The sequence below is a fragment of the Erythrolamprus reginae genome, chromosome 3, assembly GCF_031021105.1.
Source record: "Erythrolamprus reginae isolate rEryReg1 chromosome 3, rEryReg1.hap1, whole genome shotgun sequence".
In the NCBI taxonomy this organism is placed as follows: domain Eukaryota; kingdom Metazoa; phylum Chordata; class Lepidosauria; order Squamata; family Dipsadidae; genus Erythrolamprus; species Erythrolamprus reginae.
This window is the reverse complement of record NC_091952.1, coordinates 145,055,219-145,073,195: the sequence shown is the minus strand read 5'-3', so window position 1 is coordinate 145,073,195 and position 17,977 is coordinate 145,055,219. Positions and strand designations below refer to the sequence as shown.

At 41.4% G+C, this 17,977-nt stretch overlaps 2 protein-coding genes across 2 annotated transcripts; both read left to right on the top strand.

Annotated features, from left to right (window-relative positions):
* LOC139165425 (protocadherin alpha-5-like) lies at window positions 1-6,477 on the top strand. Its single transcript, XM_070748606.1, has 2 exons — window positions 1-2,358; window positions 6,343-6,477. Exons 1-2 carry the CDS (start codon window positions 1-3, stop codon window positions 6,475-6,477), a joined length of 2,493 nt encoding a protein of 830 aa, XP_070604707.1.
* A 1,281-nt stretch (window positions 6,478-7,758) lies between these two features.
* LOC139165424 (protocadherin alpha-5-like) lies at window positions 7,759-11,855 on the top strand. Its single transcript, XM_070748605.1, has 2 exons — window positions 7,759-10,107; window positions 11,667-11,855. Exons 1-2 carry the CDS (start codon window positions 7,759-7,761, stop codon window positions 11,853-11,855), a joined length of 2,538 nt encoding a protein of 845 aa, XP_070604706.1.
* The last annotated feature ends 6,122 nt before the right edge of the window (window positions 11,856-17,977 follow it).

The following is a 17,977-nucleotide window of genomic DNA, read 5'->3' as shown; positions in this document are numbered from 1 at the left end:
ATGCTTACCTGGCCAAAGGGGCTGCTGCAGCTGTTTCTGCTCCACACCGCCTGGAAAATGGGGAGCGGCCAGCTCCATTATTCTGTGCTGGAGGAATCCCAGCATGGCACCTTTGTGGGCCGCATCGCCCAGGATCTGGGGCTGGAGGTGAGTGAGCTGGTGCCTCGGATGTTCCGGATGCTGTCCAAAGGAGAGAAGGACTATTTTGAGGTAAACCTGCAGAATGGGATCTTGTTTGTAAATTCCCGGATAGACAGGGAGGAGCTGTGTGCCAAGAATGCAGACTGTGTCCTTCATCTGGAGGTGATTGTGGAGAAACCTCTGAGATTCTTCCATGTGGAAGTTGAAATCAAAGACATTAATGACAATGCTCCCATCTTCTCTGCTATGGAAAAGATCCTGAGCATGGCTGAAGTGATAAAAACTGGTACCCGATTCCCTTTAGAGAAAGCATCTGATGCAGATATTGATACTAATGCTCTATTAACTTACAAGCTCAGCTCAAACAACCATTTTATTCTTAATTCAGGAAATGATGAAGATAAGAGTAAATCCGTAGTACTTCTATTGAAAGTTCCACTTGACAGAGAAGAGAGCCCTGTGCATCATTTAGTACTGACAGCCACTGATGAAGGTGAGCCAAAACTCACAGGAACTGTTCAGCTAGTCATCAATGTGCTGGATGTTAATGACAACCCTCCTGTGTTTAACCAATCTGTTTATAGAATAAAGTTGCTAGAAAATACAGCTAGTGGGTCATTAGTCATTACTCTGAATGCTACAGACTTAGATGAGGGGATTAATAGGGAAATCTCTTATTATTTTAGTAATAGCCTACCTCTAGATGTCACAAAGCTCTTTAGTATAAATTCTGATACTGGGGAAATCAGAATGATTGGAGAATTGGACTATGAAGATATTAATTGCTATGAACTTCAAATTGTTGCAGAAGATAAAGGCAGTTCTCCATTATCAGGACATAGTGAAGTTTTTGTTGATGTATTGGACATGAATGATAATATTCCAGAAGTATTTGTGAATTCTCTCTCTGTGCCATTGCCAGAGGACTCCATTTCAGGGACAGTGGTAGCTATCCTCAGTTCTTCAGACAAGGATTCTGGAATCAATGGACAAGTAACTTGTGTCCTACAACCCTCTGAGCTGCCTTTCAAACTCGAGTCCACATTCAAGAATTACTACTCCCTGATTGTTGGAGCACCTTTGGATAGGGAGCAGGTGGCTGAGTACAGGTTGGTTGTGACAGTGGAAGATCAAGGTGTTCCACCACTGTCTTCTAGTCTCACCCTCTTAGTGCCTATTAGTGACATAAATGATAATGCTCCTGCTTTCACGCAGCCCTCCTACACAGTCTTTGTGAAGGAGAACAATCCCCCTGGTGCTCACATTTTCACAGTATCTGCCTCGGACCCAGACGTAGCTGAGAATGCCCTGATCACCTATTGGATAGATGAGAATCTCTGGCCATTGTCAAGCTACATCTCTGTACATTCGGAGAGTGGAAAACTCTATGCTTTGCAGTCCTTGGATTATGAGGAGTTGAAACTGCTGGAGTTCCAGGTGAGAGCCAAAGACGCTGGAATGCCCACCTTGTGTGGCAATGCAACTGTTCAGGTGTTTGTGATGGATGAGAATGATAATGCACCTGTTGTGTCAAGATCATCAGAAGAGAACTTGATTCTTCTAGTGGCCCCTGTGATGCCTGGGCATATTTTAGGCAAGATCCATGCCTTGGATGCGGATTCTGGATACAATGCATGGCTAAGATATGAACTGGTTGAAGAAAGCAATGGTCCATGTACTGTAGGGCAGTATAGTGGTGAGGTGAGTACTCAATATTCTCTGGATGAATCAGAAGGCAGCAAAATCCAGACTGTTACGGTTCTTGTGAAGGATCATGGAAAACCTCAACTCTCAACCACAGCCACCTTGAGTGTGTCACTTGTGACAAGTGGTCAAACAATCAAAACAGATATTAACCTTCAAAGGCCAGGGGAGAGTTTTGTGCCACTGGTGGACTCCATCAACATCTATCTTATTGTTGCTATTTGCTCTCTTTCCAGCCTCTTCTTGCTGGCCACTCTCATCTATGTAGCCCTGCGATGCCACTGCAAGGCAAAAGAATCCATTGTTTACGGCCCTGGCATGGCCACCCTGGTCTGTGCCAGCGAAGTGGGCAGCTGGTCCTATTCCAATCGCCACAGCCACATCCTGGCTGGTGTGAGCACAGAGGCTGGTGCTAAGAATGACCTTATGATTTTCAGTCCTAACATTCCTGTTTTTGCAAATAATGGAGAACTTAGGAATGGGACAGAATTGATTCCAGATTCAGCTAGTGAGGTGAGTTTCTGGTTTTGAAGTTGTTGATGGTCATTCAAAATTGTATTTTTGCTTTATCATTTTAGGGACAGTTTTGGTATTTATCTATCTACAGTATATTTGGAAAGTATTCAGATCCCCTTCTTTTTTATCAATTTTGTTATGCTGCAGCCTGATTCTACAGTTGCTGAACTTCATTTTTTCTCTCATTAATCTACAGTTAGGATTCTATACTGTAATTAAAAAGTGAAAACAGAATTTAGAAATATCTGTGAATTAATTAAAAAGAAAAAAAATCAAAATATCACATTGGCATAAGTATTCAGGCCTTCACTCAGTACATTGGCAGCAATTACAGTCTAGAATCTTTTAAAGTATGACTTGACAAGTTTTGCACATCTGGATTGGGGAATTTTCTCCCATTCTTCCTTCAAATCCTCACAAGCTCAATAAGGTTGAATGGTGATAGTTGGTGGATAGCCATTTTTAGGTCCCTCCAGAGATGTTCAATAGGGTTGAAGTCCTGTGTTGTCTTGGCTGTTTGCTTAGATCATTGTTATGTTTGAAAGTGAACCTTCGTTCCAGTCTGAGGTCCCGAGTGCTGTGCTATAGGTTTTCATTGAAGACATCTCTGTACTTTGGTCCATTCAGCTTTTCTCAACCCTGACCAGTCTCCCAGTCCCTGCTGCTCAAAAACAGCCCAACAGAATGATGCTGCCACCATTAGGTTCTGCTGCTGGGATGGTATTTTGAATGGATGAATGATGCCCAGATTCCTGGGCATCAATAGTCTTTAATATTTAATAGTTTGTATGATGTAAATATAAATAAATTTTATTTTTCTAATGTTCTTATATTAATTCTATGAGGATTTTAGCAATGTTTCTCAGACTTGGCAGCTTTCAGATATGTAGAGTTCAACTCCCAGAATTCTCAGGAACAGGAATTATTGGAAATGAAACCCCTATCCTTTTAAGCTGTCAAGGTGGGAACTGAAATACTAATCTGTAGGTCATGAAACAGTCATCTAATATATTCTAGGACAATTTTTATTATGGTAACATTTTTAAAAAATCATAAATTGGTGGGAATAAATAATGTTCCATTAGGCTTAAGATCGTGGCCTTCAACAGTTAATTGCTGCAGACATGTAAATATTGTCTTTATGGTTTGCAAATCTAATTAATTTGTTATGCCTTTTATCAGAAATTCATTTATTTGATGGCTAGAGAAGGCCAATGTTTGGAAACAATTCTCAATGTTTACTCAATAGATTTATTGTTAACATTTTAATTATGGAAAAAATTAAAATGCTTTTTGGGGAAAGTTGGGACTGCTGTTTTACAAAACCAATTTCTATTTTTTTCCTAAACAAATGTAGAGTTTCTAGACATCTGTGACATCCCAACCTGGGATACAAAAAAATAGCAGCAAGCTCTGCATGGAATAGAGCAAAAATAGGCTGATGGATGAGGTTGGAAGTTAGATTTAGAAAGAGTCAGGAATATGTCTCTGGCAACACAATGGAGAGCAAAAATATATTGCTGCTTAGATTCTTTAAAGATAAAATGGGCAGTCTATTAGTGCTCCTGCATCTGATTTGCATAATTTGATTTGCATTTTTAGCCTCAGAAGACGGTAGATTATGTAGGATAGATAAGCAGAAGATTAGCAGAGCACATCCATAAACACCAACTCATAGACAGAATAAAGAATGAAAACTCCTTAATTTCACAAAATATGGACAGACTCAACCATAGTTTCAACTGAGGAACTATGAACTTAAACCAGGTAAATTCCAAAAATGCTACAGAATGTTTGGAAGCTTAGCAGTCAGACAAATCAGCCATCAACAGACACAAAGAGAAAAACCACAATTACATACCATCACAAGAGACCACAAAAAGTAAAGAAGGAAAACGTCTAAAACACATTCTTTTCAACAGCCAACACGCCCAGATGCAGTAAGCAGGGATTAACACCGGAGAATTAAACAGAAAACAACACTCTAATCAAGGAACTACATAGGACAGGGGTGCCAAAATGGCATAATTTTCAGGCCATGTCCAATGCAGCTCTGTAAAGGAAAAATGTTGTGATACATTGCTTTACATATATTCTCTTCTGTTGAAAGACAGTAGTCAACAGATAAAGCAAGTAACCTCCTTTGACACTCACCCTTGACAATTGAACACTTTCAGGTTGATGAAAGCATGATAAAAGAATGTCTGACAATCTGGACTACTTTAAGATTCATAGGTTTCAACTCTAGAATTCTCTAGCCATGGCTATGGGTGGAGAATTCTTTAAGTTGAAGGCGACAGATATCAAAGTTGCTCTGGTTGGGAAACACTGGCATAAAGAAGGACCTCTTGGAAAGCTTGAATATTCTTTAGCCAGACCCCTCAGATAATATACACCTTACCTCTCAGAACTTACATCTCAGATAAAAGTTCAGCCATGTATTGGTGAGGCTTACTATTCGCCTTTAGGATATGACAGAAGATGATTGCTGTCTATATGGGAATCAATAATAAAATCTCCATAATAGGAAATAAGTCTTCCTCATATTAAATACAATCAAAGGTAGTTGCTGCTCTTCTGGATGGAAGTAAATTCTCTCAATATCTCCCATGGAATCAAGTCTTTTAGTATCTAGAGCCCAAATATCACCTACAGGTGGAATAATCTCCAGCCTCCAGGGATAATGCAGAATAAAATGAGTGGTCCAATAATATAAAAAGAAAGTGGGATGTTCAAATGTTGAAGAACAGAATAATCACTGAATTCCCTTCTAAAATGAGAATTACTGGATGCTATTATTTCTGAATTTGTGCACTGGACTTTCTGTTTGGACAGTGTATTTGTGAGGCAGTCAGCCAGATGAAGAGGTTGCCTTATTCTGCAAAGTACCTGAGTATAGGATGAGAAGCAATGGATGGAAGGTCCCCAAAAGGAAAGTCAGCCTGGAACTAAAGAGCAATTTCCTGACAGTGACAACAATTGATCAATGAAACAGTCCCCTCCCCCCCAGTTGTGGGTGGTCTATCACTGGAGATATACAAGAAAAGATTGGATGACCATTTGTTCACAATGCAATAACATCTCCTCCCCTTTGGCAGGCTGTTGACCTAGAAGACCTCCAAGGTCCCTTCCAGCCACATGAGTCATGGTTTTCTATGTCTTCTATAATCACAGTGTTAGAAATTGTTCTGTGAGGTGTGAAGTTAGACATTGATTAGAAAAATATTTAGGGGCTCAATTTTTTAGGTCAATGACCAGCACTAGAGTCACAATGAATGAATGAATGAATGAATGAATGAATGAATGAATGAATGAATGAATGGATGGATGGATGGATGAATGGATGGGTGGGTGGATGGATGGATAAATGGATGGAGATCTGGTACAGAATTTGGAGGAAATAAGAATATTGATCTTTCCAAGAGTTTGCCTACTTTTCTGTTAGCATGTTGCAGAATGAAAAAAATATACAGAGTTCTAAATAATGTAAAAGAATAATGTAAAAGAATAATCTCTTTCAATATATCCCACACTTTTGAAATATATTTAGAAACATAGAAGACTGATGGCAGAAAAAGACCTCATGATCCATCTAGTCTGTCCTTATACTATTTTTTTGTATTTTATCTTAGGATGGATATATGTTTATCCCAGGCATGTTTAAATTCAGTTGTACTGTGGATTTACCAACCACGTCTGCTGGAAGTTTGTTCCAAGGATCTACTACTCTTTCAGTAAAATAATATTTTCTTATGTTGCTTTTGATCTTTCCCCCAACTAACTTCAGATTGTATCCCCTTGTTCTTGTGTTCACTTTCCTATTAAAAACACTTCCCTCCTGAAACTTATTTAACCCTTTGACATATTTAAATGCTTTGATCATGTCCCCCCTTTTCCTTCTGTCCTCCAGACTATATAGATTGAGTTCATTAAGTCTTTCCTGATATGTTTTATGCTTAAAACCTTCCACCATTCCTATAGCTCGTCTTTGGACCCGTGTCTTTATACATGCAGAAATTATCAAAAGATGGTATAATTGAATATCAGATAAAGTTAAAAGTTTCTCCTGTCCAGTCATGTCTGACTTTATGGGACAGTGTTCATCTTCGTTTCTAAGCTGAGGGAGCCAACATTGTCCCAAGAAATTTCTGTGGTCATGTGACTAACACACTATACAACAAAGGTGCATGAAACACTGCTACCTTCCCATAAGGTGGTACCTATTAATCTAGTTGCATTTGCACTTTCAAACTACTAAATAGGCAGGAGCTAGGGCAAGTAATGGGAACTCACCCCATCACACAGCACTTGGTCTCAAACATCAGCTAGTGCTCAGTGTCTTTAACCTCTGAGCCACCAAGGCACTCTTAAATTACTCTTTCTCAAAGTCACATTAGATAAAATATGGATATTAAAACAAAATACTATGGCAAGGGAGGATGCCAACTTGGAAATAGAAAGGAATTTCCTGACAGTGAGAACTATTAAGCAGTATAACAGCTTCCCTCCTGAATCTGAGGCTGTTCCGTTGCTGGAGGTATACAGGAATAGATTTGATATCCCTTTGATTAGATTAGATTTCTATAATTATCCAATTCCTCATTTAAAAATGTTCTCAATGGGAGACTCATTTGGATACCAAATTAAATATGAAAATGGGCATCTTGCTCTACTTTTCATCTATCTGAATGATTTAGGAGCTTCATACAATGGAAAAGAAACAGAAAAGTAACAAGGACAATATTTCATATTTATTTCTATCCTTTATGTACCTCTGTGCTACTGATGTTTTATTATTCCTCATGTTGCTCAAAGTTAGTATTCCCTCAGTGGCATCACAGTCACATCTATAAACAATGGATTACATCATAAAAATTGCAGATAATTACAGACCATATTCCTGTCCATATTAATAAAAGTACTAAGCAATAAATATACGCTGTGACTTATTATAAAATTTAATTACTCCTTGTTTATTGACTGTATGCTACTTAATTAACCTCCTATATTTGGGTTGGCTTTATATTTATGGTCAGGAATGTAGCTAAGCAATACGTGGGTCATGAAGACTATAATTATTAGAATTTTTTTCATGAACACAAAATGAAAGTCTGTTTCTCCACGTTGAAATTCAGTCACAAGGGGTCGCTGTTTCCTAAGGAAACCCTGTAAGTGAAACTGAAAATACAGAGCCCCTCCCTTAAAGGGACAGACATTCCTGCCAGCCAGATTCACAAGAGAAATATCGAACAACAGAGAAAACCCAACAAGCCAAGATTCAACTCGTGAATGCATTGCCACTATGGCTGGGGTAGGTGGGCTCTGCTCCTGACACCTTTGAGGCAAGATATTTAGAGGCAAAGAGAAGAGCTTGCTGGTGTTGTGCCAGTGTCTGCAATGCTTACATGGCTGAAGGGGCTGCTGCAGCTGTTTCTGCTCCACACCGCCTGGAAAATGGGGAGCGGCCAGCTCCATTATTCTGTGCTGGAGGAATCCCAGCATGGCACCTTTGTGGGCCGCATCGCCCAGGATCTGGGGCTGGAGGTGAGTGAGCTGGTGCCTCGGATGTTCCGGATGCTGTCCAAAGGAGAGAAGGACTATTTTGAGGTAAACCTGCAGAATGGGATCTTGTTTGTAAATTCCCGGATAGACAGGGAGGAGCTGTGTGCCAAGAATGCAGACTGTGTCCTTCATCTGGAGGTGATTGTGGAGAAACCTCTGAGATTCTTCCATGTGGAGGTTGATATCAAAGACATTAATGACAATGCTCCCATCTTCTCTGCTAGGCTACAGACTCTGAGCATATCAGAACACATAATGTATGTCACCCAGTTCCTATTAGAAGGAGCATCTGATGCAGATATTGGTACTAACGCTCTGTTACTTTACAAGCTCAATCCAAACAACCATTTTGCTCTTGATTCAGGAAATGATGAAGATGAGAGTAAATCTGTAGTACTTCTATTGAAGGCTCCACTTGACAGAGAGGAGAGCCCTGTGCATCATTTAGTACTGACAGCCACTGATGGAGGTGAACCAAAACTCACAGGAACTGTTCAGATAGTCATCAATGTGCTGGATGTCAATGACAACCCTCCTGTGTTTAACCAATCTGTTTATAGGGTAAAGTTGCCAGAAAATACAACTAGTGGATCATTAGTCATTACTCTGAATGCTACAGACTTAGATGAGGGGATTAATAGAGAAATCTCTTATTCTTTTCATGATAGTATCGCTCTATATGCCGCAAAGTTGTTTACTATAAATTCTGATACTGGGGAAATCAGAGTAATTGCAAAATTGGATTACGAAAAATGTAAGTTCTATGAACTTCCAATTGTAGCAGAAGATAAAGGCAGTTCTCCGTTATCAATGCACTGTAAAGTTCTCGTTGAAGTTTTGGACATTAATGACAACATACCAGAAATATCAGTGAATTCTCTCTCTGTACCATTGCCAGAGGACTCCCCTCCAGGGACTGTGGTAGCCATCATCAGTGCTTCTGACAGGGATTCTGGGAACAATGGACAAATAAACTGTTTCCTTTGGCCCACTGGAATACCCTTCAAACTGGAATCCACATTCAAGAATTACTATTCCCTGATTATTGTTGCACCACTAGATCGAGAGCAGGTGGCTGAGTACAGGATGGTTGTGACAGTGGAAGATCAAGGTGTTCCATCGCTGTCTTCAAGCATCACCCTCTTTGTGCCTATTAGTGACATAAATGATAATGCACCTGCTTTCACGCAGCCCTCCTACACAGTCTTTGTGAAGGAGAACAATCCCCCTGGTGCTCACATCTTCACAGTATCTGCCTCAGACCCAGACATAGCTGAGAATGCCCTGATCACCTATTGGATGGATGAGAAGCTCTGGCCATTGTCAAGCTACATCTCTGTACATTCGGAGAGTGGAAAACTCTATGCTTTGCAGTCCTTGGACTATGAAGAATTGAAACTGCTGCAGTTCCAGGTGAGAGCCAAGGATTCTGGAATGCCCACCTTGTGTGGCAATGCAACTCTTCAAATTTTTGTGATGGATGAGAATGACAATGCACCTGCTGTGTCAGGAGCATCAAAAGAGAACCTGATTCTTCTAGAGGTCCCTGTGATGCCTGGGCATATTTTAGGCAAGATTCATGCTTTGGATGCGGATTCTGGATACAATGCATGGCTACGATATGAACTGGTTGAAGAAAGCAATGGTCCATGGACTGTGGGACAGTATAGTGGTGAGGTGAGTAACAAGTATTCTCTGGATGAATCAGAAAGCAACAAAATCCTTGTTCTTGTGAAGGATCATGGAAAACCTCCACTGTCAGCCACAGCCACCTTGAGTGTATCACTTGTGACAAGTGGTCACACAGTCAAAACAGATATTAACCTTCAAAGGTCAGGGGAGAGCTTTGTGCCCCTGGTGGACTCGATCAACATCTACCTGATCATTGCCATCTGCTCTGTTTCCAGCCTCTTCTTGCTGGCCACTCTCATCTATGTGGCCCTGCGATGCCACTGCAAGGCAAAGGAACCCATGGTTTATGGCCCTGGCATGGCCACCCTGGTCTGTGCCAGTGAAGTGGGCAGCTGGTCCTATTCCAATCGCCACAGCCACATCCTTGCAGGTGTGACCGCAGAGGCTGCTGCCAAGAGCGATCTCATGATTTTCAGCCCCAATATTCCTGTCTTTGCAGATAATGGGGAACTTATCAATGGGGTGGATGTGCCTCCAGATTCTGCTAAAAAGGTGAGTCCAGCTGTTGGAGTTCTTGTCATCTGGTCACCATCCAATTTCTATGCTTATAGTTTTAGATTAGTCTTAGGACGATATTATTCTTGAATTGCTAGGCTTAGACACCGATGGTAAATAAACTAAACAAAACATTAATACTTTTTAATGAAGAAATATTTTTGGAATTTGAGAAGCTATGGAAATGCACTAAGAAAGTTTGTAGTTTACAGTAAGTAAATTTGTCTTATAATGAACATTTGTCTTATAATGAATTATAATAATAAATATTAAAATAAATTTGTCTTATAACAACATAAGTAGGCTCTTCACCTGATATTATCATTTTGGGCCGCCAAGCTATTCCTCATTTTTGTCTTGTTTACGGATGGACATTAATGAATGATTTTTCCTTTGCTGATAGTTTTATTATTTGATGGATCAGTTCTCAATGTGAAGCCTCTTTTTTTGACAATGTTTGTGTCTGCTGCATAGTTTGGAAACTTTTAAAACTTTATTATTGTGCTAGATATACAGATCTTTATAAGTTTTTTCATGTATTGTTGATAACTTTAGAAATAGAATAGAAATTGAAATGTTTATAAAGTACAATATTTCTAAAAATTGGATGGAAGAAATATATTTGTAATACAGAAATTATAACTGAAAACTGCATAGTCATATTCCTAAAATGATGAAATATTTCTTTGTACTAGAGTTCTCTAATTTAAACTGGAATGGCTTTGTCAGTTTAACAACCATTAGGTGGATTATTTTTATCCTGTTTCTATTGCAACACCTGCAGTGTCCTGCTTTGTGAGGTTGGAAGGAATCAAATGATCTTCCTAACCCAAAGTCCCTTCCAATCCTTACATTGTATAATTCAAATCTTTGACAATGGTGTCAGCTTAGCATGTGTTTTGGGAGTGGAATGATTTGAAAATCCTTATCTTTATCTAATGTAACTGGATGAATAGATGAAATAAGAGAGGATTGAAGGGAAATCCTTGCAACCTTCAACAAAATCCGATTTGAGAATCCTGACATTGGTACTGGGGAGGCTCAGCAGCAGTGATGGGCTATCAAAATGTTTACTATCACACCGTGGGCATGGCTTATGCATTTTGTTTCAACATCTTTCAGTGCAAATTGGGTGCTCTGGGGTGGAGCTCCAAATTTTGCTCCCGGAGCTGCGTTCCTGACCGTTCCCGTAGCAGCCCATCACTGCTCAGCAGTATTTCCCAACCTTGTCAAGTTGTAGATGTGTGGTCCTGAACTTCCCAAATTCTCAGCAAAGGGCAGGGAATTCTGAGTCTGCAAACCTACATATGATGGGTTTATAATAATAAAGAAACTTCCAAAGGAGATGCATGTAAGATTTATGAAAAAAATCAAGAAGAGCAGAAATTCTTCTGCAAAAACAATACCAATTCCGGACAGGGCAATTGATTAAACACCAAGTAAACTTTAGATAGCTGATACTGAACAGAATTTTGGTTACCTGGAATGACAAAAAGCATAGACTGGACTCTCTAGATATTGCATATGAATTCTATGATCATTACTTTAACTCACAGGAGCAACAAACAAGAGAGGAAGTAGAAAATAGAGGGCAAGAGGAATTCGTGATAGACAAAACTATGACTAAGCAACAAGAAGGAAGTGAAGTTGAACAAAACAGACGAGCAGAACAAGAAGGAAGAGCAAAAGAGCAGAAAGAAACAAGAGAAACTAGAATGGCAAATCCCACCTATGTGAAACAATGAAAGAAGAAACAAACCTACCATAAATTAATATAAATGGACTAATTCAAAACACAACATCGCAAACTCTTAGAGTGCTCCCAAATTTGGAAACTATATTTTTCATTGGCACAACAAAAGAAATGGGGTGGTGGTGGTCTTATACATCAAAGAAACACTAAAAGCGACTTCCAGCTGATGTCTCAGCGATATCTGACATGAAGAGCCAGTCTCCGCACTCCCACACTGAGTTTTCCATGTTAGAACACTCCGAAAGGAACTAAAGCCATCCAGGAAAAATGGTGAAGAAATGAGGGGCACCCTGCAGGTCACAGAGAGTTGCAGTCTTTCCCGCTTGTTCCAGGGTCCCCCCCTCTCCTTCACGATGAGAAGAGGGAGCAAAAAATGGCTGCCAAGAAGTCGGGACAGCTGAGGCAGCAAAGAAGGTGCAGGAGCGGTGTAAATGAACGATGAATGGAACTGGATGAGATGATTTCTTTTTTACTCAAAACCTAGCCTTAAAAAAAAGAGGGGAAAATCCTAAAGAGACTCTTAACTATTTATTTAAGTGGTGAATAACCACATAGAGAAAAACTACAGACTGGAAAGAAAAGAACTAAGAGAGGAAAAATTAAAAATTTAAAAGCACAGAAAATTGGATGGCTAAATTGTCTAGGTGCTATTTTGGAAAGGCATTTCATAATACTGGATGTATCTAGTTTAATAATTGATTTTGCTCTTATAAATCAAATATAAATTAGATTTAATAGCTGTTAGAACTGAGACAACACTGAAACCTAAGCTGAAAACACCATCTACTGACAAAGGAAAATACTGTATACCATATTCTATAACCCTGAGTAAATTTTTGATTGGAAAATGAAACAACATTTATTTGGAGAACTGTGGTGATATTTACTATTCTATACTTATCTACCTTATGATTATGGGAGATACAACAGTGAGAACGAGGAAGATACATAAGTAAAGCAATTTTTGAATGCTATTAAATGTGTAGAGATGATATAAGGAGATATTTGTAGAGTTTCCTGGGCTACCTGAGCATCTGATTGAATAAGCCTGGAATATAAAAGAACTGTGACTTTGATGAGCAACATTAGGCCTGAACATATAGTTGCTGAACTATTGAGTAAAAGTGGACCTTATTAAAATAAGACAAGATGCTCCATAATGGGGAAATGAGTAAAAGTTCAAAAGAAATATTGTTGCTATTCAAAAATATTAAGGGTTCTATGTCAAAGAACTTTAGAGAGGTAAACAATTTAATGCAAAGCATAGATAGGAAAATAGAAAATATTCTACAAGAGACAATGAATAAAGATTAAGATACTCAGGAGACAGAGGAAACGTCAGAAAGAAAGGAGACAGAACTAATAAATAACAAGCAAAACAAGAAGAGAAGATAATAAAGACCATAATATTAATGAAACAAATCAGGGGGAAAATATCTTAAGAGATTTTAAAATGGAATGGGAAGATACCATTGAAAAAGAGATAGGAGTTTGGGCTTGGCAGTATAAGAGGAATACTTAGTCTAAACAGTAAGAATGCAGAGGTAGATAGAGACAAAGGTCCGAGAGGAGTATGGGAGATGTGCCAAAACATGAATAAGAATTGAAATATTAAAAGGGACAAGAGATGATGGATAGAAAGGAAATCCGATATTGTTCTTTGTACAGTCCTTGTTTTATTGATTGCATTTAATATTCTAATTTTCTGAGATGGAGGATTTGGGGTTTTCATGAACTGTACTCTATAATTCTTACAATTATGACAAATCACAGCTTGAACTATCTTGCCTTGCATGTGATGAGTCTCTTTCATATACAGTATTATGTTTCACCTTTTAAGTTGCATTACTGAAATAAAAGAACTTTTGCATGATATTCTATTTTTAAAAATTTCACTTGTAGTATTATATGGAGTCTTTTGTTTTTCTTTCTCTGTGGTATTGTTTTTGCTTGGGCCTTAATTAAGTCATTTTTCAGGGTTTCCCAGGCAGGGAACAGGATTTTCCTGTTTTTTTTCTTTTAGGATTTTCATCCATGGAATCCTTTCTAGTCTCTCTCTTAGCTTGTTGAGGTTATCTCTTTTACAGTCTAAAACAGTAGTCTCACTTGGTTCATTTACTTGTACAACAGTTGCATTATGGTGAATTCAAGTATGACATGTAGCTCTCCCCTAAAAGTTATTATAAGTTATTATAACTTCCACTCCTGCAACCATTTGGTCCGTATTAGTAAAAATTAAGTTCACTATAGCTTTCCCTTAAGTTCCTTCTCCCTTTTTATAACAAATTTGTCAGCTAGGCACACCTGTTTATTCTCCCACTCCCAATGGTGTTGTAGTGTTTCTTTTCCAGTTAATGTCAGGATAGTTAAAATCCCCCATTATTATAGTGGTGTGTTTCCTGCATACTTCAGCTAACTGATTAGCTGAAACAAGAGTCCATCTATTTCCTCTGGTTGATTGGCTGGCCTCTAGTACAAATCTATAGCAAAGTCATTTTTTGATCCCCCACACTTCTTTTGTTAGGCCTGTTTCTTTTGAGCAATTTATATACCTATTTGTGCATTCCAATCATGGGTTGTATCCCACCAAGTTTTAGGAATAGCCACAATTTCATATTTGCCCTCACCTACTAGGATTTCAAGTTCTCCCTGTTTGTTCCCTATTGTATGAGCATTGGTATATAGGAATTTGATCCCTTTATGGTTGACCCTAGAGTTGATACTCTTGTTGGATTTTATTGTCCTCTGAGTGAAAGATCTAAAACAAGAACAATCTCAGATTTAAAAAAAATGTATAAGAAAATTAAGAATAATAAAATAAAAAATAAAGAAGAAACAAAAACCAGCACAAAAAACTAATACTATAGAACAGTTTGGAAAAAATAGCATAGTGCAGGGTTTCCCTCCTTACTTGCAAGTCAAGTTGAAATAAATCCTCTTTTAAAAAAATTGATGTTGCTACTTCTTTATTCCTATGATTGTGAGGCAAATACATTTTTCTGTAGTTAGTGATATCTGAAACCTTGATTACTTCACTTAAGTATCTAAGAATAAAGAAAAAAAATCAATAAAAATATATATTTAAACACCTTGTATTTTGTTACCAAATATCTGATAAATATTTAAATTTCTCAACCACTTCTGGTAGCAGATGTGGAAGAACGGTTCAGACCATCCTGGTTGGTAAGATAAATGAAAGATATGATCTTGTAGAACTTAAATATGTCCCCCAAATAAATTTCTGTATAGAATAGATACAAAGGCCTACATCATAATTAGTTTCAGTTACCTAGCTGTATGCTAGCTGTACTGAAAACACCTAAATATACATTTGCTTTTCTCAATAAAGATAATTGTAGACTATTACTCAATGTTACAAAGAATATTTTAAAATCATAAATTATTTGTGTGAAATTAACTGTATAAGTGATCACTTCATCTTGAACATTTTTATTTATGTTCAACATTGGTTCAATGAGGCTGCACTGTGTCAGGAATTTCAAGTTGAGTGATTTGCTGCAGTTTTTATCTTCAGGAATTCTGTTCTTTCAAAAGACCCTAAATAATGAGAAATAGTTTTTAAAGAGATAAGCAACTCTATGCAACTTCTGTTCTGTTTTACTTTTTCTGTCATCTTTAGTTGCGAGGCAGGAAGAAAAATCATGTTTCTATAGTTCTTCAACTCAAACAAGATGTTTCACTGTGGATGAGTGGGATGATTTTTCTTTTCCTTTTTTCTTAATATCATTAAGATAAAATATTATTTTTCTTAATACTGTTTATCACTATAAACTGCTAATTTAAACAATATAAAGGCAATAACTTAAAACAAAATACAGTGGTACCTTAAGATACGAACTTAATTGGTGCCGGGGGGAGGTTCGTAAGACGAAAGGTTCGTAAGACGAAACATTGTTTCCCATAGGAAACAATGTAAAGTCAATTAATCCGTGCAACCAAACCCCCCCCCCGCAAAAAACCGGCTTTCCGGCTGTTTTAAAAGGTGACAGCCGGCCTGGGGGGCTTCCCAGCACCCCCCCGAACCCGGGTTCGGGGTTTGGGGGGGTGCTGGCAAGCCCCCCAGGCCGGCTGAGACATTTTAAAACACCCGCGCCGCTTCGCAGCTGTCTCCTGAAGCCGAACGCGGAAGTTCGGCTTTGGTGTTTGGCGTTCGGAGACAGCTGGGAACCCAGCGGTCTCCCGAACGCCAAAACCGGAAGGGGCAAGGTGGGGGGGGAGAGCGGGAGGCTCAGCATTCCGTCAGTCGCAGCGCTGGCTGTCAACTTTTCTTTTTAGCACTGGGGAGGCAAGTCAGCTCCTGCCCAGTGCTAAAAAGAAAAGTTGACAGCCAGCGCTGCAGCTGACGGAATGCTGAGCTTCCCGTTCTCTCTCCGCCCCCTCGCCCCCTTGCCCCCCTGTGTTCCTAGGAGAAGTGCTGGTGAGGAGCAGGTCTGTCTTGCCTCAATCCCCAGCACTTCTCCTAGGAATACAGGGAGGCGAAGGGGCGAGGGGGGGAGAGAGAACGGGAGGCTCAGGAAGGGAGCTCGGGAAGGAGCCCACGGTCAGTTGGCTGTGGGCGGGAGGAAGGCGATTGTTCCGCTGCCGCCAGCATGGCCTGGCTGGCAGTGGAAGATGTAACGGAGCCCACGGGGGATTCGCCTTCCTCCCACCCGCAGCCGACTGATCGTGGGCTCCTTCCCGACCTCGGAGAGCTTCCTGGTTTTCATCCGTGTTGGATTTGCGAGCTTTCATGCCCAGGAAGCTCTCCGAGGTTGCGAAGGAGCCCACGATCAGTCGGCTGCGAGCGGGAGGAAAGCGAATGTCACGGGGCTGGGCTCGGCTCCCCCCCTTACCAGCCCCGCCGCGGAAGGCTCCATTCTGTTCCCTGCCGGCCCGATTGAGCGGCCGGTGGTCTCCGCCACGGAGCCCGGCCCCGTGGGCTCGGTTACATCTTCCGCTGCCAACCAGGCCATGCTGGCAGCAGCGCAACGAAGAGAGACATTTGCTTTCCTCCCACCGGCCGCTCAATCGGGCCGGCAGGGAACAGAATGGAGCCTTCTGCGGCGGCTGCCTGCTGGGCTGGTAAGGGGGAAAGCCGAGCCCAGCCCCGTGGCATTCGCTTTCCTCCCACCCGCAGCCGACTGATCGTGGGCTCCTTCCCGACCTCGGAGAGCTTCCTGGTTTTCGTCCGTGTTGGATTTGCGAGCTTTCATGCCCAGGAAGCTCTATGAGGTTGCGAAGGAGCCCACGATCAGTCGGCTGCGGGCGGGAGGAAAGCAAATGTCACGGGGCTGGGCTCGGCTCCCCCCCTTACCAGCCCCGCTGCGGAAGGCTCCATTCTGTTCCCTGCCGGCCCGATTGAGCGGCCGGCGGTCTCCGCCACGGAGCCCGGCCCCGTGGGCTCGGTTACATCTTCCGCTGCCAACCAGGCCATGCTGGCGGCAGCGCAACGAAGAGAGACATTTGCTTTCCTCCCACCGGCCCCTCAATCGGGCCGGCAGGGAACAGAATGGAGCCTTCTGCGGCGGCTGCCTGCTGGGCTGGTAAGGGGGGGAGCCAAGCCCAGCCCCGCGGCATTCGCTTTCCTCACGCCCGCAGCCAACTGATCGTGGGCTCCTTCCCGACCTCGGAGAGCTTCCTGGTTTTCATCCGTGTTGGATTCGCGAGCTTTCATGCCCAGGAAGCTCTCCGAGGTTGCGAAGGAGCCCACGATCAGTCGGCTGCGGGCAGGAGGAAAGCGAATGTCACGGGGCTGGGCTCGGCTCCCCCCTCGGCTCCCCCCCTTACCAGCCCCGCCACGGAAGGCTCCATTCTGTTCCCTGCCGGCCCGATTGAGCGGCCGGCGGTCTCCGCCACGGAGCCCGGCCCCGTGGGCTCGGTTACATCTTCCGCTGCCAACCAGGCCATGCTGGCGGCAGCGCAACAAAGAGAGACATTTGCTTTCCTCCCGCCAGCCCCTCAAGTTGGATGCACCCTCGCTGGCCCGCTCGGCCGCGCCTCCTCGCCCGCCACCTGCCCAGGATGCAGACCTGCTGCCTCGCCCCACGCCCGCCGATCCTGCGCCTCCTGCTTCCCCCCCCAGCCAAAAATACAAAGGCGGTCAGCCGCCGCCCG